Source organism: Empidonax traillii, unplaced genomic scaffold (genome assembly GCF_003031625.1).
Source record: "Empidonax traillii isolate 1590-97213 ecotype Southwest subspecies unplaced genomic scaffold, ASM303162v1 scaffold1485:size188213, whole genome shotgun sequence".
Taxonomy (NCBI): domain Eukaryota; kingdom Metazoa; phylum Chordata; class Aves; order Passeriformes; family Tyrannidae; genus Empidonax; species Empidonax traillii.
Genome location: NW_020956678.1, coordinates 91,703 through 117,008, shown reverse-complemented (window position 1 = coordinate 117,008; position 25,306 = coordinate 91,703). Strand labels below are relative to the sequence as shown.

At 55.0% G+C, this 25,306-nt stretch overlaps 1 protein-coding gene across 1 annotated transcript; it reads right to left on the bottom strand.

Moving 5' to 3' along the window:
- Nucleotides 1–4,655: 4,655 nt before the first annotated feature.
- PMP22 (peripheral myelin protein 22) lies at nucleotides 4,656–23,421 on the bottom strand. The gene is made up of 5 exons (XM_027907494.1): nucleotides 23,380–23,421; nucleotides 22,242–22,342; nucleotides 21,032–21,122; nucleotides 10,323–10,463; nucleotides 4,656–6,269 (listed from the first exon to the last, which is right to left on the bottom strand). Exons 2-5 carry the CDS (start codon nucleotides 22,317–22,319, stop codon nucleotides 6,103–6,105), a joined length of 477 nt encoding a protein of 158 aa, XP_027763295.1. The 5' UTR covers nucleotides 22,320–22,342; nucleotides 23,380–23,421; the 3' UTR covers nucleotides 4,656–6,102.
- Between the last annotated feature and the right edge of the window lie 1,885 nt (nucleotides 23,422–25,306).

Below are 25,306 nucleotides of genomic sequence, written 5' to 3'. Positions count from 1 at the left end.
CCTCTTGCTCCTTGTCAGCCACTACGGGGCTGCTGAAGAAAACCTCTCCTGCTTGAATTAATGCAACACTGGCCAAGGAAGTCAGGCCAGAGTTAACTAATTAGCTGGTACTTAGTGATGGTTACAGGCACCTGCCTGCCTGGTGTGTGCACAGCCCATGCTGATGGCAGAAGGAATTGGGCTGCAGAGCTGCAGCCAAACAGCAGCAGCGACCACTGTGCCCTGTAAGTGTTGTGAGGAGACCTGGCTGACACCCCAGCCAAGGAGGTCTGGTAGAAACCCTGGTCAAGGACAGCTGGTTGATCCCCCAGCCATTCTTACCTGGATCTGCAGTGAGGTCAAGCACAGTCCAAACACCCCCAAAACATGCTCAGGGAAACAAGGAATCCCAGAACAGTTTGGGTTAGAAGAGACTTAAAGATCATCCAGTTCCAAGCCCCTGCTGCAGGCAGGGACACCTTCCACTAGATCAGGTTGTTCCAACCTGACCTTGGACACTTCCAGGGCTAAAGCAGCCACAGCTTCTCTGGGCAACCTGTGCCAGGGCCTCCCCACCCTCACAGGGAAGAATTCCTTCCCTATATCTTATCTCATCTCATCTCATCTCACCCAGCCCTCTGGCATTGGGAAGCCATTGCCCCTTGTCCTGTTTCCCCTCCCTGTCTTGGAGCCCCTTTAGGCCCTGGAAGGGGGTTTCAGGTCTCCTCGAGCCTTCTCTGCCCCAGGTTGAACACCCCCGGCTCTCCCAGCCGGGCTCCAAGGGGCAGAGCCCCGGCCTCGCTCCATCATCTCCACATCCTCGCTGTGCTGGGGACCACCGAGCTGGAGGGAAACCGCCCCAAGTCACCCCCAGGCTCGGCTGCTCCTGCCTGCGCTGAGTCCGAGCCGGCTCCTGCCCAGGGAGCATCTCCGGGTGTCCCCAGCGGGATCGGGATCGGGATCGGGATCGGGATCCTCCGCTCTCCCGCCCCATCCCGGCAGCGCTCCCGGACCCCGGGCCGGGGCTGCCCCCGCCCGGCAACCAGCGGGGCTGGACCCGCCCGGGCACCCCGCAGTTTTTATTCCCACCGTAATTTTTTCAGTTTACAAGGCTGTAAATGAAAGAGGAGAATGAGATTTGCTCAGCGCATTTTCCAGAAGTATTTACTGCTGAGAGCCACTGCAAAAGCCATTTAAACAATTGCTTTTATGACACAACACACATTAAAGAAACTTCCCTAATATTTTTTTTTCCACCCCTCTGCCATTTCGTGCCGTGCTGCTGCTGTTGTGTTCAGCTCGCTGCTTTATGGGCTGTTTGGATTTTAATTGGGCTGTAGCCCCAGGGGGCAGTGAAATTTTGGAGACTCATTTCGCTCTGAGTGTGCTCACAGCTAATCGGGCAGAAAGCTAATCCTGCCTTCATGCCGGCTGAAATCCTGTGAGCTGGAGGAGCCGCGTGTGGGGAGCAGAGCACACCCTGTGGGGAATGTCCCTGCAGCCTCAGTGCTGCTGATCCCCACATCCCACGTTGGGGGCGTTCCTGGGGTGGGTTTTAGAGGATGGGCACTACGGCCATTTGACGCAGCGAGAACTGAGGACTGGGATGGTCAGGAAAGGGTTTTCACCAAGGAGGGGAGCACACCCCTAGCAGGAGACAGGGCTAAAGACCTCTGGAGCTCCCCATGGTTTTAAATTAATTTCATTACTTATAATTTATTTAATTATATTTTTCTTATTTTTATTTTTGATTAATTATAATTTTTATTACTGATAACTTATTATTTATTTGCAATGTAACCCACCCCCAGTAGCCAGTGAGTGTTGCCTCGGGAGAGGGACAGCCCCCCACAGTGCTGATGTGGGCTCGGAGCTGCATCCCATCTGCCTTGTGGCCACAGGGACAGCAGCCTATGGAGATAGCCTGGGAGAGATGGGCTTGTTCAGCCTGGAGAAGTTTCTGGGGTGCCTTTAGAGCCCCTTTTAGTGCCTCAAGGGGCTCCAAGAAAGCTGGAGAGGGACTCTGGACAAGGGATGGAGTGACAGGACAAAAGGGAATGACTTCAAGCTGACAGAGGGTAGATTTAGATTGGATACCAGGGAGAAATTCTTGGCTGTGAGGGTGGGCAGGCCCTGGCACAGGTTGCCCAGAGAAGCTGTGGCTGCCCCATCCCAGGAAGTGTCCAAGGCCAGGTTGGACGGGGCTTGGAGCAACCTGGGCTGGTGGAAGGTGTCCCTGCCCATGGCAGGGGGTGGGACTAGAGGAGTTAACAGGTCCCTCCGACACAAACCATTCCACGATTCCACGATGCTGCGCAGGCATGTGAGCACAACCCCAGGGACACCACACCCTACTGTCGCCCTGGCCGTGCCCCTCAGTCCCGGCGGGTTCGGAGGGGCTGGGGCGGCTCTCGGGGGGCTCAGGCCGGGGGGTTCCCCGCAGGGTCCGTCCCTGTCCCGGCAGTTCCTTCGGCACCCACCGGGCGGTGCCCGCGCTCTGCCAGCGGAGCGGCCCCGCGTCCCGCCCGGCACCAGGGAGAGCCGGGCTGCGGGAATTAGTGCAAAAAAAAAAAGGTCAAAAGAGCCCCGTTGGAGGCCAGAGGAACCGTGGTGGAAGGTCTCACGCAGCAGCTCCTGTCTGCGCTGGCCATCAGGCTGTGGGACGTGTTTGCAGCCGCGGTGGAGAGGCAGGGAAACAGCGTTCAGCATCATCCAACCCAGCTGTCAGCCCAAACGACACACTTGCACACAATTACAGAATCACTGAATCTCCTGAGTTGGAAGGGACCGATCAGGATCATCAGTCCAACTCCCGACCCTGCCCAGAACACTCCAACTATCCCACCACGTGTCTGAGACCATTTTCCAAACCCTCCTGCAGCTCTGGCAGCCTTGGGGCTGTGCCCACTGCCCTGGGGAGCCTGGTCAGTGCCCAACCAGCCCCTGGGGGAAGAACCTTTTGCTGAGATCCAACCTGAGCCTGCCCTGACACAGCTTCATGCCAGTTTGGTTTGGGGGGACATGAAGGGGATGTCAGCTTTGCTTCGGATCAGAGGCAGTTCCCCTTCGTACCCCTTCCAAAAAAGATTCAACCCTTCACACTGTTTCCTCTTTGAAAAGTTACCTTGCTCCACGTGCTTCCAAAAATGATGCAACTGTGCAACCCCAAGATCTGCAATGATATCGCTCACTTGTTTACACTGTGAATGGCCAAAAAGCAGAGGTAAAACTGGAGCACTCAGCTTTTTTGTGCCTTCTGAGATGCTGGTCCAAAGTGAGGAAAAGCATCTTCTATTTCCCCACAGGAGGGAAAAAAACACCTGTGTTCCTACCTGCTCCTCAAAAGGGAGACAAAATACTTGTCTCCTTTGTCAGGTGCCAAGCCTGACAGGACACAGGATGAGCACTGGGACCAGAGTGTTCCAGTGCTGCAGCTCTCAGGGCATTGGATGCTGCTTCAAAAAGTGAAATCCCTTCCCAGGCTTGTCAGAGCTCAGCAAAATGAGCACCCAGGAAAACCACTGTGAGGGTGGGCAGGCCCTGGCACAGGTTGCCCAGAGAAGCTGTGGCTTCCTCATCCCTGGAAGTGTCCAAGGCCAGGTTGGACGGGGCTTGGAGCAACCTGGGCTGGTGGAAGGTGTCCCTGCCCATGGCAGGGGGTGCAATGAGAAGATCTTGAAGGTCCCTCCGACTCAAACAATTCTGTGATCCTTTGGTGTCCCTGCCCATGGCAGAGGGTTAAAAACTATGGTCTTTAAGGTCTCTTTCAACACAAACTATCTGTGACTCTGTGAAATAGTCCCAGCTGTTGGAGCACCACCAGGAGCCCTGGCCAAGGGTGGTCACACGGCGCTGCCCAGGCACTGGCAAAGGGGATGCCACGCAGCTCCTGCTCCTTTCCCTGGGGATGTGGCTGGGCTAAGGGCTTTGGGATGTGGCCTGACGTTAATAGGTGGCCTCAAGGGGCGGCCTTGCAAGAGCCATTGTGTCCCTGCCAGCAGCAGATCCACATCAGGCCGGGTATTTAACGGAATGAGGGAGAGGAAGCACGAGCGGATCCGTGCCAGCCATTCCGGCTGCACACTCTGCACAATGTGCTAATCCCCCCACGGCTGCACCCCCACCCTGGGGGGGTTGGCACTCAGGACTGAAAGGTTTCTGCTCTTTGTGCCAAGCTGTCAGCTCATGCTGACCAGAACCATCCCTGCCCGGAGGGGACAACTCTGGTCCTTCCACCTACTGGCTCTGGGACATCAGTGGTGGCCTTACTGTGGTATTCCAGTACCTGAAGGGGCTCCAAGAGAGGTGGAGAGGACTCTGCATAAGGGTATGTAGCGATAGAACAAAGGAGAATGGGTTTAAGCTGACAGGGTGCAGGTTTAGATGGGATATTGGGAAGAAATTCCTGACTCTGAGGGTGGTGAGCCCCTGGCACGGGTTGCCCAGGGCAGTTGTGGCTGCCCCATCACTGGAAGCGGTCAAGGCCAGTTTGGACAGGACTTGGAACAACCTGGGCTGGTGGAAGATCTCCCAGCCCATGGAGATCATCACCATGAGATGATCTTTAGGGTCCCTCCAACCCAAACCATTCTGTGATTCCATGATTCCATGGAAGCAGACTGGTGGAGCACAGCCTACCTCTAACCCCCCAAAAAACACCAAAAATCAGAAGCACCTGAGTTATTCTGACTTTTATTTCATTGCTTCTTAGTCCACACAGTCGGTATAAAATCAGAAAAAGCAAAGCGGAAAAAAAAAAAAAAAGTAGAACCCCAAAAAATCCCAAAATTAAACAAAAAAACAACAGCAACAGTGTCTGGAGTCCTCAGAGGCAGCCTGGGGTCTGTGCTGGTGCCTGTTCAAATCATGGCCAGACACTTTGCTGACACAGAGGACAGACATCTCGCTCTGGCACCAGAGCTGTTTCTGTCCCTCTGGACCACGGAGGGGGAAAAGGGAATCTCGGTTATAAATGCTTTATTAAAAATAATAGTAAGAGCAAATCGAAGTACAAAAGCAGTTATAGCTCCATTATATTACACAGAATTATTTCTCACTTCTAGCTCGGTTGTTTCACCTCAAGGTCGTTAACTGAATTTCCAGTGACTAAGGGTTAAATGGCTTAGCAGGATAAGGAATGGTAAATAGATAGCACCATTTCATACAATCTGGGGGTTCCTCGCAGGGATAGACCGAGTTGGCTTCTTTCTCATGGGCAGTTTCGCTCCATGGCAAGGACAGAGCACGTTTTGATGGGTGGGAGCAGCAGTTCCTGGTGGCCCAGCCTGGCACGGCCTGGCACGGCTCGGCACACACCCCAACCCCACCAGAGGATGGCTCAGGCTGGATTGCAACTCAGCCTAAGGGACTTAAAAGCCCAAATTCCCAGCGGGTGTGGTGGCAAGGCAACGGGACTCAGGCACATAAGTCATTTAGGCACTTGGGGCAATCAAAGCCTTGGCTCCAAAATCCTTCCAACCCTTTGGAAGTGTCTCCCGTCAGATCTGGACGTGCACTTCGGTTACCAGGATCACAGCATGTGGCAGGGGCAGGGAGCAGCCCCTCTGGCTGAGTAAACAGGCCTAACTCTGATTTACACCAGCCTGAAACCAAGTCAGAGCCAGGGGGCTCTGATGGTTCAGGAGGGGCTGAGAGAGGGGGAGGAGAGTTCAGCTCAGAGAGGATTTTGCATGAGAGAAAAAAAAAAAATCACTGCGCTCTCGTTACACTGTTAGGAGTTCTAGTTCCTTAGGCACTTGCTTCAGGCTTTAAAACAGCGCATGGTCAACAAAAGCAAACAAGACTATGTACATATATGTAAAAAGTGTTATAAATAGGTTTTTTAAACCATAGATACTATATACATCTTCAATTAACAAGTAACTCTTTGAGTGTTTCCTTTTTGGGGTGGGTCGGGGTTGGGTATGGTGGGAAGGTTTATTCCTTCTCTCTTTCATTTATTTTTTTTTTTTGGGGGGGGTGGGGGGGGTGATGGGTGTTTTATTTTATTCTTTTTTTTTTTGGTTTCTGATTAATTTTCTTTCCCCTTTTCTCGTCTATTTTCCCCCGTCTCCTCCGTGGACGTCACGAGTGCCCCTTGTCACGCCCCACCACGGCCGGGCCTCACTCGCGCTTCCGTAGGATGACGTAGATGATGCCGCTGGCCAGCGCCAGGGGGAAGGCCAGCCACGCCAGGATGTAGGCGAAGCCGTAGGTGGTGTTTTCCGAGGCTTGGTGCCAGTCCGTGTGCCTCACTGTGAAGATGGCAGTGCCACTCATCACGCACAGCCCTGCAGGGAAGCAACACGGGGAGGGGGGTCAGTGATGCTGCTGCTGCTGCCTGGAATTCCTTACAGGAATCACGGAATCGACTGGCTTGGGAAAGAGACCATCGAGTCCAACCCTTGATCCAACCCCATAGTGGTTCCCAGACCATGGCAGTGATGCCCCATCCAGTCTGTTCTTAAACACCTCCAGGGACAGGGACTCCACCCCTCCCTGGGCAGCCCATTCCAAGGTCTGAGCACTCCCTCTGTAAAAAATTTCTCCCTAATATCCAACCCAAACCTTTCCTGGCACAGCTTAAGACCATGAGAAATCACTCAACTTGTGAAGTTTAGAAGGCAGCATTCCCTTCTATCACAAAAATCTATATTCTTCCAAAGAGTGCAGAACTGAGTTACAAAAAACTCTTGCTTTTATTTAGTTATCTAATTAACAATTCAAAGCATTGCCTAACACTGCTACACCCACTTCCAAAACCCTCCCTCCCACAGCACTGCCCTCGCCACGCCTCCCAGATCTGAGTTGGAAGTCCTAGAAGACCCTTTCATCTCCCTGAAGACCTCACTCCCTGCAGATCTCATTCCCTGCAGATATCACTCCCTGAAAACCCCATTTCCTGAAAATCCCAGTCCCTTAAAACACTGTTTCCTGCAAACCCTGTTCCCAGCAAACCCCACTCCCTTCAAACCCCACTCAGTGAAAACCCCACATCCTAAAAACTCCAGTCCCTGAAAGCCTCATTGCCCTGAAAACCCCATTCCCAGCAAACCCCACTCCCTGCAAGCCCCACTGTGCCTGTGGCTCGTCCCTCTTCCCCCCTCCTGGCACCCACCCTGTCCAGCCAGGGGCCACTGTGGGTCCCCGAGGGGTGCCCAGCCAGGCCCAGCTCTGGCAGGCAGAGTCGAAGCTTTGTTGCAAACCCCCCGTGAGCGCTGGGCTCACACAAAGCCACCTCTATTCCTGCCCAAAAACAAGCTCTTTTAGTCAATCCCAGCAGTTCCATTATACAGCCGTGGGGCTGTTGTTGGAGCCGAGTTCCAAATCCCCTGCACGGACCTCAGGACCACCTACATTTAACCACCGTGATATTTGAGCTGCAATTCCACTTGACACTGCTCCTTTTGTTCTGGGAAAGTGCACAAGTGGGAATACGCTTCATTAAGGCGCTGCTGGAGCACTTTCCATTCTCCGAGCACGGAGCCGACTCCCACTGCCCAGCCCATGCACAGAGAGCACAGCCATTGTCTGCACAGCCTGTGGGACAGGGACGGGCGTGTGGCCACCCCAGTCACCTCCAGACAGCAAAAATACAGCAGCAATTGTCCCCAGGAGGAATTTGGCAGAACGGAGGCGACGGCTGGGACTGCACTTGCGCAGCGTCTGCGCTGGTTTGGGCACGGAGAACGCACTGGGAAGTGAGGGACAGCTGGATCCAGCTGCCTGCACCAAGGAAAGCAATAATGCATCACCACTTTGGAGTGTGATTTTAAGAACACGCTCCAGTCTTGCTCTGACAGGTCAGGAGGCCAAACCCTTCCTGGAATCTGTTCCCACAGGTCGGTGTGTGCTGGTGCTGCCCCAGCCCTGCAGAGGAACCAGGCTGGGTGCTCCAGGTCAGCTCTGCAAACACAGGAGTTTGCAAACAGCTGTGGGATATGTGGCAGGCACAGCCCTGGAGGCTGAGCCCACCCTCTCCACCTCACAGCTCTGGGGCGGGAGGGATGGGAGAGAAGGGATAGAACTGATGATGAGATTGGAAAAGAATGGAAAAGTTGGGTCAAACCCTGGTAAGTCCAACCAATGTCTCTCCCAGGCTGGAATGACACAGCTATGAGGAGTTACCCAAGGATGTGACTGACCCAGCAAGGGTGGGCAGGAGCTGTCAAGGGTCTTTTGTCGCCCTTTTGTCAGCTGCAAATCCTATCAGGGCAAATTCAAGTAGTCTTTATGACTCCAAGCAGTGTGGAGAAGGTGCTGGTGTTGATCCTGCCTGGCCACTGCACAGCAGACCCAAATCAGCCTCATGCCTCTCTTCTTGCCCTTCTCTCCACTCCCCACTGTCCTTGAGGCGAAGTTCTGGTGGAGACCAGTCCCTGTCCTCCTTCCTGGCTCTCAGGGCACCACTGCCAAGCTCTGCCACCCAACAGCACCCAGTGGACCTGCCCCTGGCACCCGCTGGTTCAGGTCCAGCACTGCTGCTGGCCGTGCTCCAAAGCTGGAGACCCTCAGCCTTGCCAGGCTGCACCACCCTGGGAGGAGGTGCAGGGTGATGGAGGCCTTCAGGCAGAAGTTCCTCATCCCCTCCCAGATGGAGGAAGATCCTCTCCAGCTCTGCTGCAGCTGAGAACAAAGCACTCAGGTGGGTAAGACCCCATCCCTGGCAGACCTGCTGCAGGGCTTTGTGGTGCCAGGGCTTGGCAGGGCATGGAGGAACACCTGCAAAGCCTGAAGGCCTCAGGAATTCCCTTCCTTGGCTTCAGGCAGCAGTGGCTTTCCACGACAAGGTGCAAGGAGAGCACATCAGGTTCAGCTCCTGTGACCAAAGGTCTCTGTACCCCCAGGGGGATCTCCTGGCAGCCCTGGCACAGCCGTGTCCTGTTTCCTACCAACAGCCCTGAGATTTAGGGTCCCAAAGATCACAGCTGTCCTGTGCTCCCTCCTCCAGCCCTAGAAGCTTCCTGGGGATCAGGCCACACTTCTTCTGTCCTTCACACTGGCTAAGGATGGATTTGACCCACACCTCAGGCTCAACAAGGAAAGAAGCTGCGTCCCCTTAGGACACCCAGCACAGCATGGACAGGAGGGCTGCAATCCCCATTTTCTCCTCCTCTGACAGCGAGGATTCACCAGCAATCACTCAGGAGAGAGAAGCCTTCTGCTCCCAGGTCTATTAGACAGGCTTTCAGGCAGGTAATTGCATTATTAATGCCCATTTCCCCTCCTTGTCTCCATGGCTCTAATGGGTTTTCTACATATCCACCTTTCCAGAGATGCTGAACTGATCTGAACTCACCACCCGCATCATGGCCAAGCAGATGCACTTATCATAGATTTCATGCCAATAAAGGTTACTTCTAAACTTCTCCAGGGTTTCTGAAGGCCAGGCACTTTGAGGATACTCAGAGACTTTGTCTATGCTCAGTGGATGAGTTTTACCACTGACTTAGTGGCAGGACCTAGGGTGGCTTCTAGTTTACCATCTAAAGCTCTATGAAATAATTAATCTTCTTCCCAGACACCCTGTCATGATGCAGCCAGAACCTCAAAGCCCAGTTAAATTTTTCTGAAGCCTGAACACTTGAAAATCCTCTCCACTGGTTTCATATGTGGGAACATAAACAGAGTCACAGGCTTTACAGCATCTATATTTGGGAACTGCAACATAGGACATGAACTGTGGCTCATTTCCAGCAGCAAGTTCTTTAAGAGTTAAAAATAGTAGCTGACAGTTCCAAGTCAGCTGGCTCAGCCCGCAGCTCCACCAGCTCTTTGGTAATGTGGAAAGCACCAGGCTCCCCTCATGGCAAGTTTATAAATAATCACTGGGTCCTCTTTTGCCAAAACAGGATCGCCAGGACTTCCCCCACCCTGCCAGCAGCTGTGGAAGCCTCACCCAAACTGGCAAAGGTGGGTCCCAGAGCCAGCACAGCCACTCTGGACCCTCCCTGTCCCACCCTAAGCCCTGGGGAGAGCAGGCAGAGCCCTCAGTCTGGCAGCCCCCATGACCTGATTGCCCCTAGCTCTGCCCCCAGTGGGTCTGGCACCTTGTCCTTCCAAAACCTCCCTGGCTTGGGAAGCAATCCTCTTGCACCTTCCATGGTGCAAGGGCAGAAGAGTCTGGATATGCCCTGACAGACAGATCCCATCCTGGGGTGTGGGGGATCTCAACACACCCAAATTATTCCTCCCCCCTTCCCTTCACTGGGCCATGCAGGAACCAGCTCCATGGCCCTCCTGGCCCTGCACCCAGGGCTGTGCTCATTCCCACACCACCCTCTCCTGTGCCTGGTAGCCCCATCCCCAGCAGGGGCAGCCCCCATCCCTCAGCCCCCACTTACCAGCAAGGATCTGGAAGACTCCAGTGATGTAGAACCTGCCGCCCTTGGTGAGTGTGAACAGCTGGCAGAAGAACAGGAACAGGGACAGGACGCTGAAGATGACGGAGAGGATCATCATGGCTTGGACAGACTGCAGCCATTCTGGGGACAGACAGACAGACAGACGGACACCTCAGTGTGGGAACTGCACATCACAACCCACCACTGCGCCCCGGCATCAGGTCCTGTGCCACCAACCCACCCCTGGATCCCGTGGAGTTTGGTAACAGTGCAGGGATGAGGCCACATCCAGTGCTGCACCAGCTGGGGAGGGTCTCAGCACTTGGCATGGGCTTCCCAGAATTTAGGATGCCACGGGGTAAAACAAACTGCAGGGCCAGGCCCTGCCTCGGGGAGCATTTCCCATTGAAGAGGAGCAGAGAGATTAGCCCTGACCTAAAGCCTGCAGAAGACAAAGCCTCTCCCCCAGCTCTGTGCCAGGCCCTGGTTGTTCAGCTGTGCTACAAACACAAAGCCATGTGCAACAAGCTGTGAGACACCGTGCTGGCCAAGCTCCGAGGGCAAATAAATAACACAGGGAGCGAAAACACCCTCTGCCCTTGTGGAGTCAAACCTTTTGGAAGAGCCTTCCCCAGCTGCCAAACGCAGCTGCTTCCCGGAGCAGACCAGTTAAACCAGCCCCTGCATGACTCACTGCCCAGCTATTTCCAGGCTTAGTGGGTGTGTAACTCACCACGCAAAAAAAAATATAAATAAACAAGCCAAACGAGGCTCCATCCCATGAGCTGCTGCAGCTCCACGGAAAGAGGCAGCCCCCGAGAGCACTGGGACGGGACCACGCTCACAAATGCCTCTGCCTTCCCCTTTCCTTAGTGAGGCTGAAACCAAAATGTATGTTTGCAGCCTTCCTTGAGAGGTCCCTGAGGATGCAACATCAATTAACTCACCGTGAAAACCAGCAGGACTCAGTACAGGTTAACTGAGGCCCAAACCACGCAGTGCAAGGCAGAAGAATCGTGCTTTGGGCTGGATCCTCGGGTGGGATTAGGGAGTGCTGAAACCTCAGGCTCAGTCCCATGTTCCTGCCAGTTTTACTCCCACCAGCTTCATTCCCCCGACTGCAAGAACCAGCTTCCTGCAGCAAAGAGCTGAAATGTAGCAAAACTTCCAGCTAAAGCTGTGCTGCAGCTTAGGCACCTCTAACACTGGGAGCAGCAAACAGGCCATTGGGACTGCCCAGGGCAGTGTCTGCTCCAGGGAACTGATCACTCCTCCCCACCAAATCCCTGCAAGCTGCACTCAGGGAGATGAGAGAGGAATTGGAACTGGAGAGTGAGGCACAGCCTTCAGCTGGGATGGCAGTAATGATCCCTGCCTGAGCCCTCCCAACAAATCCATGCCTGTGGGGAACATCCTGTGCCACTCAGTCACGTCTGCTGCCTTTGACTTTGGACCAGCAATTCCTCCCCTTGCCTTTGCCTCTTGCCTCAGGGCGTGAGTGTAATGGAGCAAATTCAGTCCCTGGAACCACCCAGAGAGGCCCCTGCTCATCCCAGACAGCCTTTTCCTTCCCCTCCTTGTCACACTTCCCGTGCCAAACTGCTCTGCAGCATCAACAAGCTGCTGCACTTCACTCATTCCAGGGCATTGGGTTCCCTGTGCACCAGCTGATGCCGTTCCTTGGGAAGGAGTAGCTATCAGTGCTTCCAGGAAATCCCTGTGTGGTGGGATGTGCACACAAAATATCCAATATATTTCATCTATCTCAACGTAGCCAGGCAGGGAAACCCCCTTCCCTCACCCCCACCTGCCCCTTCAGCTCCGGCCATGATCCACCAGTGGGAAACAGGAATGAGGCAGATCCAGCACCACCAAAAATCATCATATCTGGGAAGCTGAGCTTTCCCCTCACCCTTTCCCAAGCCCTGAAGCCACATCCAGCCCCGTGCACCGGCTGAGCCAAAATCAAGCCCTGCAGTTTCATCCAGGACCCAGCAAGCCAAGACTTTTGTGATTCCAAAGGCCACGGGATCCGGCCCAGAGAGGAGCCCTTTCTGCTCCAAGGTGGACGCTCCAACTGCCAGTTATTTTCGGAGAAGTCTGTCTAGACAGAAAGCTGAGCTGAGCTGAGCTGCCCTTTAATTGCATCTGCCTCCCCGTGCCTGTTTTTTGGGTTCTGAATGCAAATGATTTACGGGGGCTTTGCAAAATCCCATTGTAATAAAGGGCCGTGCCAGAGGAATATAAAGGCAGGCACCGAGGGGGGGACCCCACCGGGGCTGGAGGGTTTTGGCAGCCAGAGAGCAGCGTGAGCCTTTGAGCAGGGAAACCAGGAGATGATTCCACAGGCCAGCTCTGAACCTGCTCACATCCAGCCCTTTGCTGACTTTGACTGGCCTCATTTGCGAAAACAAGGGGCAGCATCCCCAGCCCAGGACTCCGAGATCCAGAAGCTGCTCCACTCCTTTGACTCCAAGCCCAGCTTACCACAGACCTCAGCTGTATTAGGGCAGCTAATTGCCTCTAATTCGTTTAAAATCAGCCCTATAACTACAGATAGGATTTTTACCTCCTCAGCCCCACACCCTTTTAACTCCTTTGCTGTCAGTGCTGTGTCCTGCCCACAACCTTTCACAAACACAGTGAGTTTCCCGGAGGGAGGCCGAGCCCCGGGAGCTGCCCCACGGGCTGTCAGCACTGTTTACTCCCAGCCTGTTATTTGTGGTTTCCCCTGGGCAGCAAGTCGGTTGATCCATTTTTCTCCTGCATCTCCGCTGCTCTGTGTTTGTATCTTTGTTCTTCACGAGGAGGAAGAAAAGGAAACAGCGTGGAAAGGACAGATAACACCCTGCACGCCGCTTCCGGAGAGGACCCGTCGGGAGTGGCTTTAGAGCCCTTTCTGAGCAGTCAGAAACAAAGCAAGAAGTTTTTACAAAACAAATTCGAGTTTTCCCCAAAGTTCTGAAAGCCCTGATGCACCCACACCACTGCTCACAACAGCAGGGAAAAGACTTCACCCCCGGGATGCTGAAGAACACATGTCACTGCCTTAAAGTCCAACATGAAAGAAAGAAACCCAGAGGAGAAACTGGAACCTGGAGCAGAAATTGCAGCTGAATCCCACAGAAATACAGCAGCAAACCCAGCTCCTCCCAGCAGAGCCCTAGCCCTGCTGGCAGGGAGGTTTTACACCCAGAAAGGACTGGCAGGGAGAAACATGCCCAGGGCCTTAATGGACAGGCATTGCCTCCCCAGGGTTTAATTCACACAATCCCCACCCTCTTTGGACCCAGCCAAGGGGAAAGAATAAAATGCAAACTGCAAAGACACTTGCTTGAGCAATCAGCTTATTCCATCACTGTAAAACACCATTACATTAGTGCTGTGCTTTATTTAAAAGCACCTGAGTGCTGGGACCTGCGGCTGATGGGAGCATTTTGCAGATAGATTTTCCCTTTGCAAGCTGTTTATGCACTGTACACTTAAAAAGCAACCACTTCTGGGGAGGAAAACATCCACGAAGGAGGTAACTGTAGCAATTATAATATATACAAAGCTAGAGGGAGGGGAAATCCACGATCAACAACTGCATGGTAAAACCTGCCCCTTCAATGCTGCAAACTAAGTATCAGCAGAGTCAAGAATAGCACAGGCACCCACTGGCACAAAGGTACCAGCCCAGGTCTGTCTGTTTTCTGAGCAGAACTGCCAGAGCAGACTCCCAGGTTTCAAGGTCTGACCAAGAAGCTGAGCCCAGCTCACATCCTTGGCCTGTGAAGTGGAGAGGTCGCATCAAAGCAGTGAGTTTGATATTAAAACACCCCTTAAGAGGGCTGGAAAAGGGGGAGCTGAAGATGCAGAAATATCAGTTCAGTTGCCTCATTCTCCTGGGGCTGCACTTCAGACCAAGGCCCCTCAGCAACTCGCTGAAGGAACTCAGAAAGCCAAAACACCTGCAGTGCTGTTCCTGCACTGCCCAGACCCCTCTGCTGCCTCCCACAGCCCCAGAGCTCCCAGGGAACATCTCTCCTGTTGGGGAGAAGAGCGTCACAGTCCATCCAGCAGGGCCTCTGAGCTCTCCCAGGGAAAATCCAGCTCCGTGACATTGCAACTTCATCCTGCTTTGGCTCCAGACCTCCCACGGGCACACAGGCAAACTTGCCCTGGCTGGTGCTGCTGGATGTACAAACCAGGAAAGGCAGGTTTGGCACCCAAAAGACCACAGGGTGCTGGATTGAGGCATTCCTGGAAATCCCACCAGAGAAGGGCTCCCAAGGCGTTTGTAAGGGCCAGGGGATGAGCAGGTGGGAAACGCTGGTGCTGTGAAGAGGTAATGAATGAACATGGTGCTGTAATTCCTGCCCAAGACCTCCTGGGGCTCTTCTGTAGCTCCTTCAGAAAGAGGTGAATCTCTCAACCCCCTATTTTCTCCTCTCCTCCTCTTCTCCTCTTGGCTCTCCTCCTTTTTCCTTCTCCTTGAAGCTCCATCCAAGCAGTCCATGAGGCCAAGCTGTCCACAGCTCTCCACAGCTGCCACCCTCAGACATCCCACCAGACCACTAAAGCTCACGTCCCACAGGGGCAACCTCTGATGCAGCTGAGGCAGCAGAAAGCTCTAGCACCGAGAAAACCACCTCCCAACAGCTCCACATAGCCCAAACCAGCTCCTCTAAGAGACCCTCGCAGAGGTGGCTTTGACTCCCTTTGGCTGGTGTGTGAGAGTGAGCTGAGATCCATCACTCCAGGCTCAGATCCTCCAAAGGCCTCAGGTACCAGCTCCCAGGGATTTCAGGCCCAGGCACCAGGAGCAGGGATGGGCAGTGGTGATGCCCTGACCCACAGGCACTTTGCAGGGGCCACAGGGACATCCAAGAGTCTCATCAAGGCCAAAAAAATGTTGGATTAAGGGTTTTCCAGCACTGCACTCTGCAGAGGACTCCCCCATCCATTCTTCTGGTTTGACAGTCATCCTTTGCCCACATGTTACCTTCGTCCTCCCTTTCACTTCTCTTCCATGGGCCAGAGCACAGATCCAGCAGGGAAGGTTGTCTCGCTCCCCTTACACAGAAAAATGGGAGCCAAAGAGCTCTGGAGCAACTCAAAAAAACGCAGCATCAGTTCCCTACCACTCCTTATCAGATGCTCTTTGTAAGAAGAACAAACAATAAAAAATGAGTTTATGCAGAGGAAATCCCTTTCCTATCAAAGGCAACAAAGTTGTGGGAGAAACTGATCTGGAACACAAAATACTCTCCTGGAATAGGAGATTTTTAGATATTAGGAATAAATTCGTAACTCAGAGGGTGGGCAGGCCCTGGCACAGGTTTTCCAGAGAAGCTGTGGCTGCCCCATCCCTGGAAGTGTCCAAGGCCAGGTTGGAAAGGGCTTGGAGCAACCTGGGCTGGTGGAAGGTGTCCCTGCCCATGGCAGGGGGTGGGATTGGATGAGCTTTACCAATCCAACCCATCCTGGGGTTCTGTGAATGCCCTGCAGTTTATTTCAAACAACTTAGGAACAAGTGGCCGTCACCCACAGTAGGCAGAGAAGGTTTAACCCCGCCCGAGTTAGGCCGACGCCACCCATCAGTAATGACAAAGTGGGTGTTCTGGACCCACTAAAAGCTGCCTCTTTGCTACTCTGCTGCCAACTGCAAAGAGCCTGAAGGACCAGATGTGTCCCCAAATCAGGATATGTGTACATGAGGTCCACAATCTGGATGGGACCAGCTGAAATATAAAGGCTGTGCACTCTCACAAGCTATCCAGTATTCACTGCAGGCCTTCACTCCAACACATCCAGCACCTTTAAACAAGGGTAATTCCCTGCTAGTTGATTATTTCTTTCCAGTTTGCAACTGCCCAGCAGAAGTAAAGCAAAAGGCAGCAGCAGCAGCGCTGTGGCCACAGATGCCCATCATGTAGGCAGATGGTCACTTTAGCTTTCCAGAAAAAGCTGAAATCATTGTTTAAATCTTTGTATCAATAAATCTTTGAACTTTTAACTTGCTAGGGTGACTGGGCTCTCACCTCCTGTGCTAGGAAGTGTCCCCTTACTGCTGACCCATTCTCCAAGCCTTGATCCTGTTGGTGCAGCCTCAACCTTCCTGATGGGTTGGAGGGGAATTCCCCTTCCCCATCTCTTTTTGTTGAGATACTTTATACTCACTATCAACAACGGAATTAGACATTGAGAAATAATTTTCCTCTACACAAGGCTACAATGAAGCCTTGCAACACCATTTTCAGCCACAAAAAGAATTACAACCAGTTAAACAGCACCTCCATCCCACCTTTCCCGTGTCATGTGAGTCCAGCACCGCTGGAAGAAAGAGTTTGAAAGAATAAAGGCTGCAAAGCCACTCTGGAGGAGCTGACAGAGAAAAAGCAACAGGTTCAGATGTTTCAGTCATGTCATGCATTTGAAAGCAGAGAAGCAGCAGCACAACTCCTCCTGGGAGCAGCAGATGGGTCAGGGTCCAGATGTTTCTGCCTCATTCCTGCAATGAAAAGCTTTCCCACCTCCTTCAGCACAAAGAAAATGCATTTACAACACCTGCAGTGCTGCTTAGGGACCCATCTGCCTGGGGAAAGAGGCTCTGGAAGAGGCAGAGTCAGTGTGCAGAGGAGCAGGGCAATCCCTGGGGGGTGGCAGTGGCTGCCCCATCCATGGGAGGCCCATCCCTACCTGCCCAGGTTATCCAGGGCAGATCTTTGCTCTGGACAACCCCCCTGGGCTTAGCTCGTGGCCATCACATCAGTAAATGAGTGGGTGCATCACACAGCCCTCAGCAATCATGTGGATTGGCAGCCCGTGCATTTCCCAAGAGTGAGGATTTTCTTCTCCCTTCATGAAAAAAGGCCAAAAAACCACCAGCCTGCCTGTGAACAAGGCAGTCATGGGAAAGCCACAGAGCAGCAACAGGAAAAACTGTACAAAGACAACAGGAAAAAAGTCTCCTGACATTACAGAAGGATGCAGGGATCTCCACGGATGCCCCTGACGCTTCCCCACTCGCAGAACTCCCACCGAAACCAGAGGAAGAGCAGGGGAAAAAAAAAAAAAGTCTTCTTGCCTGCATAAATAATTCAGCTGTGGCAAGAAAAGGCCATTTTTGGAGGAAAAAACTATCAAACTGTCTGGACATTTGGGGTGGAACCTACTTGAGAGCGCTCGAGCAGCTCAGGCCCGGCCGCGTGCCCCGTGCCGGCAGCTGGGGCTGGCACAGGGCCCTGCCGACGCACAATCCTGGGATTCAGAGCTGAATTCCTGAGATAAGTCTTTTCCAGGAATGTCTGACAGCGCAAACGAAGCAAAGATTGCAACATTTTTTCCATAGTTTTCGGCCTCTCGTAAAAAAAAAAAAAGGCATTATTATCTACCGAGCAAACGGCGACATCGAAGCAACAAGCGGGCGGTTGTGCGAGGAGGAGAAGTGGGCACCTGCCCTCGGCTCCCTCCCCAGCGGTGGCTCAGCCCTCACACAGGGTTTGAGGCCTTCCAAGAGGAATTTTGGAGACGGGAGCTCAGCCCCCACCGAGGCCAGAGCCACCCAAGGTCTGATGTCCCAGGAAGGTCTGGCAGTGCTGCACTCAGCCCTTGGGTTGTTCTGGGGATTATCTGGAAGGTTAGGGGCACAGTCCCAAACCTGCCTCAGTGTTAAACAAAAGCAAATCCTGCTGGCACTTGCTTTTAAAAAAGTTCAGCTTCTTGTTGTGCATCCACAGGACAGAGCAGGCTCATCCGTGCTGAGACCAAGAGGGGCATCACAGCACAACCAACCCCAAAGCCCCCATCGATGAACACAGGACACCCAGCACTACCTAATTACCCAAATTCCACTTACTGAGTTCCACTGCTTTTGATAAGAGAGGAAGGAATAACCACACCACAGCGGCCACTGCGATGGCAGAAGAAAAACTGCCTCTACGTAAAGGGTAAGTTCTGCCAAAATTCCCAAACGAGGATTCCTTGCTCTTAGCCCAGAGCAGACCTTGGCACTCCAGGATTAACCATTAAGTACAATCCTTGGCAGGGGGAAAGGAATTCCTAGGGCTGCCTACATCCCCCTGAACCACAGCCCATGTTCTGAGAGGGACAGAACCGAGGACGGTTTGTGGTATTTGACAGGGGATCATTCCTGGTTTTGAAAGTAAGCATATTCCTAGGAAAGAGCATGTGAGGAGCATAAGGATGAGGCAGGAGACAAGTGTGAGCCTCAGAGGTGGCTCTGCCACAGCATCCTTGCCCTGCTCCAAGCAGTGGCTGACAGCAGCTCCCCTGATAGCAGTGGGAGCCAGGGATGGGGCAGCAGGGAGGGAGGAAGCAGGACATGCTGGAAGGGATATGTGGCATTTTTGTTCTCTTTCTACAAACAGATCTTAAAAGCCTTATGTAAGCCCAGGAAAAATCCTTTTGTGTTCCTACAGCAGCAGTGAGCTCGGGATCCTGCCTCCAGGGCCCAACAAGGTGAAGGTCCTCAGCTGCACTGCTCCCACACTCCTGCCCCGGGGGGGATGGGGCACAAGCTTTTGCTCAAGCAAAACCCCCTTCTCATGATAAAAAAGAGCTGCCAGAGGGCTGTTTAAACCTTGAGCATGATGCACTTCCAGTCAATGAGCAGCTCACTGGGGCACCTTGTCATAGAATCACACAATCATGGTTTGGGTTGGAAGGGACCTTCAAGCCCATCTCATTCCAACCCACCTGCCATGGGCAGGGCCACTTACCACTAAGTAAGGGCTATCACCCCAGTTCAGCTGCTCGACTGCATTTTTAACAGGATCATCTTAGCTACAGTCCCTTTAATGATAAAAAACCATCACTGGAAAGGGTTCATGGGGAAGCCCAAATTTGGGAACAGGGCAATCATAGAATCACAGAACATGTTGGGCTGTGAGGGACCCATCAGGATCATCCAGTCCAACTCAACGTAGACTCAAAACACGCAGCAGGACATTCGGGCACAGAGGAAACCAGCCAACCACATTTCAGACAAGCCCCTCTCAACACTGACCACTCCAGCACACAAACATCCTGTAAACATCCAGAAAAAGCCGTGCAGGTTTGAAAAGCACAAAGATTTGGGGAGGCTTTAGAGCCCTGGGCTCTGGGACTCCTGGGGGCAGTCGCTGCCTTTTCATTCCAAAGCACAAGCTCAGCAGTTCGGGAGCTCGCATGACTGGCCGTGCACAGGCTGCCTACGCTGCAGATAGCCAGCCCCGGCCAACTGCTGATGAAGGACATGGCTCCAGAAGGCTCCTCGTCTGGGATGCGATCCAGCCGCTTCCCGGCCGTCCCGGACACCACCAGGCGTCAGCAGAGACCAGCGGTGGGAGCTCCACTCCCACCGAAACCAGATCCTGGGCCCGCTCAGGGACGCGCTGTTGCTTTCAGCCCGGGGAAGGCAAGAGGGAGACGTCAGCATCCACCTTCCTGCGTGGGGCAACAGGAATGTTTTGCCCCCAGCATTAGGGGGAGCAAAATCCCCAATCTCCAAAATCCCTCTGACAGTCTCCCATCGCTCCAAGACCCTCTGGAAGCGTTTAGTGCTCTCAGCGTGACTGTTTCCCTCCTCGCCAAGACCACGGGGCATCGCTTTGCTCCGACGCCAGGACCGTTTCCCGGCATGAAGGGACTGTGCTCCCAGTGGCAGCCGTGGGATTCCCAGCTGCTTTCACTGGGGGTTGCACCGGGAGTATCTGTTTCCACAGGAAAGCAAAACAAAACAGGCTAACAAAACAAATGCTGGCCACAGCAGCACTGGCATTAGCTCTGTCTTCTGGGGAAGCTGAGGCACGGGCTTGCCTGACTCCCTGAGCACGGATTTCGTGTTACTGGTACCATAAATAGCCCTGGAAACTCTGTGTCATGGTGTCTCCTCCCCTGCTGACCTCAGCAAACAGCTCGCTGGCTGATGTCACCCAGTGTGACATCAGCCTTCACCCAGCTTGGTCCAGAGGTGGCTGTTCAGCCCCCCAGATGTGCAGGTGCCACGGGAGCCTTCCCAGCAGCTTCATCCCATCCCAGGGATGAAGCAGGACCTGAGCACTCAGCACATCCCACAAAGTGCCCGACAGCAAACCACAAGACAAACGTTGTGCCCAGAAACTCAGCCTGTCACAGCAGGAAAGCACCAGGGCAGCTTCCTGGGTAGGGGTGGGGTGTCCTCTGGACACAGGCTGTCCTTGGAGCATCTGTAAAACCCCCTCACACCGGAGCAAGAGGGAGGAGTGCCCAAAACAGCCCCTCTGCTCCCAGCAGGGCAACAGCGACAGCGCTGCTTCAAGGACCACCTCATGTTTGTACATCCAAGTGGAAAACTGGGCTGATAAGAGGAGAGCCCTCAAAAGGGCTCGAGCAAGTCACCTCCACCATGGCTGAGCGTGCCACAGTGCCTGAGCCTGAGGGCAGCAGGGCAGGGTGATGGGCAGCGGGTCTGGTTTCCATGCTAAGCCCCATCACAGCTTCAAGGACGAGTAAGGGTGGGGGGAGAAATCCCCCCTTTGTGGCCCACCAGGACCACAGCAGAGCAATCCCCCTCCATTTGGGGACAGAGCAGAGGAGGCAAGGAGAAGGGCCAGGAGGGGAACAACTTCAGGGATGCAGGGAAAACCAAGAAGGAATGGCAAATAACCCGCACAGGCAAATCCCCGTTGAGTCCATGAGTCCCAGGAGAATAAAAACGACGGGCAGCAACAGGCAGCACTCACCATTGTTGGATGATGCCAGGCAGTGGAAGACGTTTCCAGAGGTGCAGTTCTGCCAGAGATCTGCCGTGTGCTCGCCGTTCACCAGCCATTGCTACGAGAGAGACATAGCCCGGTGAGCAGGGCCCTGGGGGCAGTAGGACTCCGTGTGTCCCCCCCCACCCCGAGCAGCCCCAGCACACCCCGGCACGTGTCAGGAGCTCCCAGGCACACGCTTCCCTTCAGAGAGGGGTTTGGAAAGTAAATACTGATATTTGCTTTTAACTGCTTTCGCCTCAACGGCAGAAAAAACAGAAGCCCTTTTATGCTCTTTAAACGCGGAGCGAGTCCCGAGGGGATGCGCATTTCCCTCCTCTCGACCGGGATATTCGAATGCTTCCACGTGATTCCTAACGACTCGGAAGATTTTTGTAACGTCTTCTGGTACAATTACCACCGAAAAAAAAAAAAAAAAAAAAAAAAAAAAGGCGAAAAAGCCCCTGGTGAAGCAACCCTGCAAGTCACCATCTCCACAGAACGGCTGCCGTAAAACCCAACCTTTTCCCAAGCAGCTGACGTGTTCTCTGGGCTCCAGCCCGAGCACGGTGCTGGGAAGACTGTGCCGCATCCAGCCCCCAGTCTTCCCGCTGCTCGCAAAGTTTAAGCCTTGGAAGTCGCCAGCAGGAGCCCGTCTGCGTTAGGAAACAGTCTGTGCCTAATTGACAGCCCCAGAGGAGCAGAGCTGGGGAGCAGAACTGCTGGTGCCGAGGAGCCAGTGCCCAAATCAGCCCCGTGTCAAGGGGCTGCGCTCGGACGGGCTGTCCTGGTCCTGTGGGCTGGAGCCCCTTCGCAGGTGGAGCTCCTTCATGAGAGGGGAGTGAAAGCAGCATCACCCCCACGGAGGGGATTTTGGGTGATCTGAGGCTGCTCCGTGATAGGGATCAGTGAAGGGATGACGAGGAGATGGGCTCCAACAGTGCTCTGTCCTAACGTGGACGCCCTGAGCACCCACCACACCACACACAACCAAGAAACCCACCAGTTACACCTGACAGCTCAAACTCTGAAATCTCAAAATCCCACTGTTGGTGAGACCAGCAAACGGCAAGTAAAGGCTTCCCGCTAAAAACCAGGCTGTAAAACAAGCCGTAGATAAAAATACCACCTTCTGCTCTTGCCATGCCATGCCCCTGGCTCGCTGGCACCCCGGGGCCAGGGGAAAATCCGTACTTACACTGACGATGGTGGAGACGAAGAGCAGCACCAGCACGGTGACGTGGAGCACGATGATCCCCAGCAGCAACAGCAGCATCTTGGCGGCGGTGGAGGGCAGAACTGGAAGGGGACAGGGATGCTGCTGAGTGTGTGTGCGTGTCTCTGTGTCTGTCCGTCTGTCCGGGCCGGCCGGCCGGGGGCAGCAGGAGACGCTCCGCTCCGCCCCGCCGGCTCCGGGGCATCCTGCTGGGGCAGCGCCCGCCGCCCGGGCCCCCTCCCTCGGGCCCCGCCGACGGAAGAGGGATCTGAACCCTCTGCCTGGACCCGCTCCCGATACCCTCGAGGATCTTCCGAGCCCTTGCCCCGAGCCGGATCCCCCAAGTCATCTCACCGAGGATTCCCCACGTCACCTCACCGAGGGGGCTCCCCCAGCCCCCCTCTCCTGGATCGCCAGGGGGACGGTTCCCCGGGGAGGCTCCCTCAGTCTCTCTCCCTCGAGGGAGGCTCCGATCCCTCTCCGCAAGGGGAATGAGCTCCTGGCCCGCCTCGCCCGCGGCGGGAAGGAGAGATGTCGGGGTATCTCACCCGAGGGGCTGCCCCGGCCCCACATCGCGGGAAGGGGGGGGTGGTACCTTGCCCACCCATCCATGGGACCACCGAGGGTGATGCTGTCGGCCCCCTCCTCAGCGGAGGCTTTCCTGGACGACCCCCGTGGGGGTGCAGGGGAAGGGGGTGTCTACCTCGGCCCGTTTCACCCGAGCGAGCTACGTCGGCCCCTCTCTCCAGGGGTGCCCTCGGCCAATCTCCCTTCGGCACCGCCAACAGAGGCTCTCCTGGACCCTTTCCAGGAGTGGGGGAGACTTTCCTCAGCTATCTCCCCTTGGCACGGCCAACAGCGGCTCTCCTGGACCCTCTCCCGGGCTGCGGCAGGGAGGTTACCCCAGCCCACCTCCCTTCGGGACCCTCAGTGAGGAGGGGAGGGGGCTGCCCCGACCCTTCTTCCTAGAGGATCCCTGGAGCGGTGGAAGAGGGGCTCCCCCAGTCCCTGTCCCAGGGTGTCTGCAGCCCCTCTCCCGCTCGGTGTGGTCCTTCCCCTCCCCTCCCCGGCCGCCCCCCGCCCATCGCGGCTGTGGGAGCGGGGGTTTCTCCTTACTCACGTCGCTGCGGAGCCGAGAGGGGCTGTGCGGCGGGAGCGGAGCGGGGCGCGGAGCGGAGCGGGCGGCGGCGCTGTCAAGTTTCCCCTTTAACTGGGGCCACCGCCCCGCTTGCGTCTGTGGGACGGGGAGGGCTCAGCCCTCCGCCCGCCGCCCGCCTATAAACGCGGCAGCGCCCCGGCCCCGGCCCCGCCGCTCCCCCCGGGAGCCACACACCGCCCCGCTGCCTTCTCCCGGGCTCCGCATCCCTTTTCCCGGGCTCCGCATCCCGGCCCCGAGCCGCTCCCTGTCCCGGGCACGGCGCGGCCGCTCCCGCCAACCAGCGAGGAGATTTGACGGGGGCAACGCAGACCACCCTCTCTCCCTCCCGGCGGACCCCTGGCACCCGTGGAGGAGGGAGGAAGGAGCGGGAGAGGTGGTCGCGCCCCGCTCCGGAGCAGCTCTCCACGAGTGGGTGTCCCCGGGGTGCCCCGGCAGGATCGGCCGGTGCCCGCGGCTGCAGGGACAGGACAAGCTGTCCGACCTGACCACATCGGGGGTCCCCTCGCCCCTGTTTCTGCATCCCCGGACAGATTCCGTGGGACAGGATTTGGGGAATGGGCAGTGCAGTGCTGGAGGGATTGTAGCTCTTGGACTCGATTTTTTTTTTTTTTTTTTTTAACTTGAAATTCAAATAAGGTGGAACTGAGCAACTTTCCACTAAATGGAGGGCGAGATTTTTCAAAATGCTAGAGGACACTGAGAGAGCTAGGGTTGTTCAGCCTGGAGAAGAAAAGGCTCTGGGGAGACCTTAAAGCCCCTTCCAGTGCCTAAAGGGGTTCCAAGAGAGATGCAGAGGGCATGGAGTGACAGGACAAGGGGGAATGGCTTCAAACTGACAAAGGGCAGGGTTAGATGGGATATTGAGAAGAAATTCTTCCCCATGAGGGTGGGGAGGCCCTGGCACAGGTTGTCCAGAGAAGCTGTGGCTGCCCCATCCCTGGAAGTGTCCAAGGCCAGGTTGGACGGGGCTTGGAGTAACCTGGACTAGTGGAAGGTGTCCCTGCCCGTGGCAGAGGGTGGAACGAGATGATCTTTAAGGTCTTTCCAACCTAAACTACTCTGTGATTCTATGACTTAGGTGCTCGGGAAGGAAGGAGTGGCTGCACAGCCGCTCTCTCATTCCTCACCCCCAGCTAATCTGTTGATGTAAAGCTCACACACACAGTCCATCCCCCGGGGACCTGCACACCCCTGGGAGTCCTGAGCACTTACACCAACCTCCCCTTCACCTCTCCCATCCTCACACACCAGCTCCAAACTAACCCCACGCTGTTGCACAGCCGAGGGAAGTCGGCATCCAGCCACCGAGACTGTAAATCTTGGGAGACAAGAGGGAGAGGAGCGTGCTTGGCTCCCTCCTCCTGGCAGGCAGAGGCGTGTTCCCTGCAGCACTGGCTCTGGCTCCCCGCACTCACGCAAGGGGTCCCGTCACAGGCATCAGCCAGCAAGTGGGAGTTCAGAGCGCTCCGTGGGGATCGGGGGAGGGAAACCAGCGGCTGAAACGATGCATCCAAAGGATGCAATCTGCCCTCCTCTCCAAAAGATGCTCGCCCATTTCTCTTGCTGCTTCCACTCCCCGCACCCTGTGAGGCTGCTGCCTGCCGGTGCCGGCCGTGGCTGCAAGTCCCGGAGGACCGAAACATCTGGGCCACCATCGGTACATTGCTGGCTAATGAGGCTGTTTCGGGCTGTTTTGCCTCTGTGCAGAAGGAGCCCCCACACTCGGGGCTGCACAAACAGAGCGAGAAGGGTCTTGTTCCCCCAGGGGCTGCGATGCAGTCTGCTGTTAGAGACACTCTTGATTTGGGTTTGTGGGTCTGAAATATCAGTTGTTGTTGTCTCTGGATAAAGTGTCCCACCTGTTCCCTGAAAGCAGAGGGGGATGATG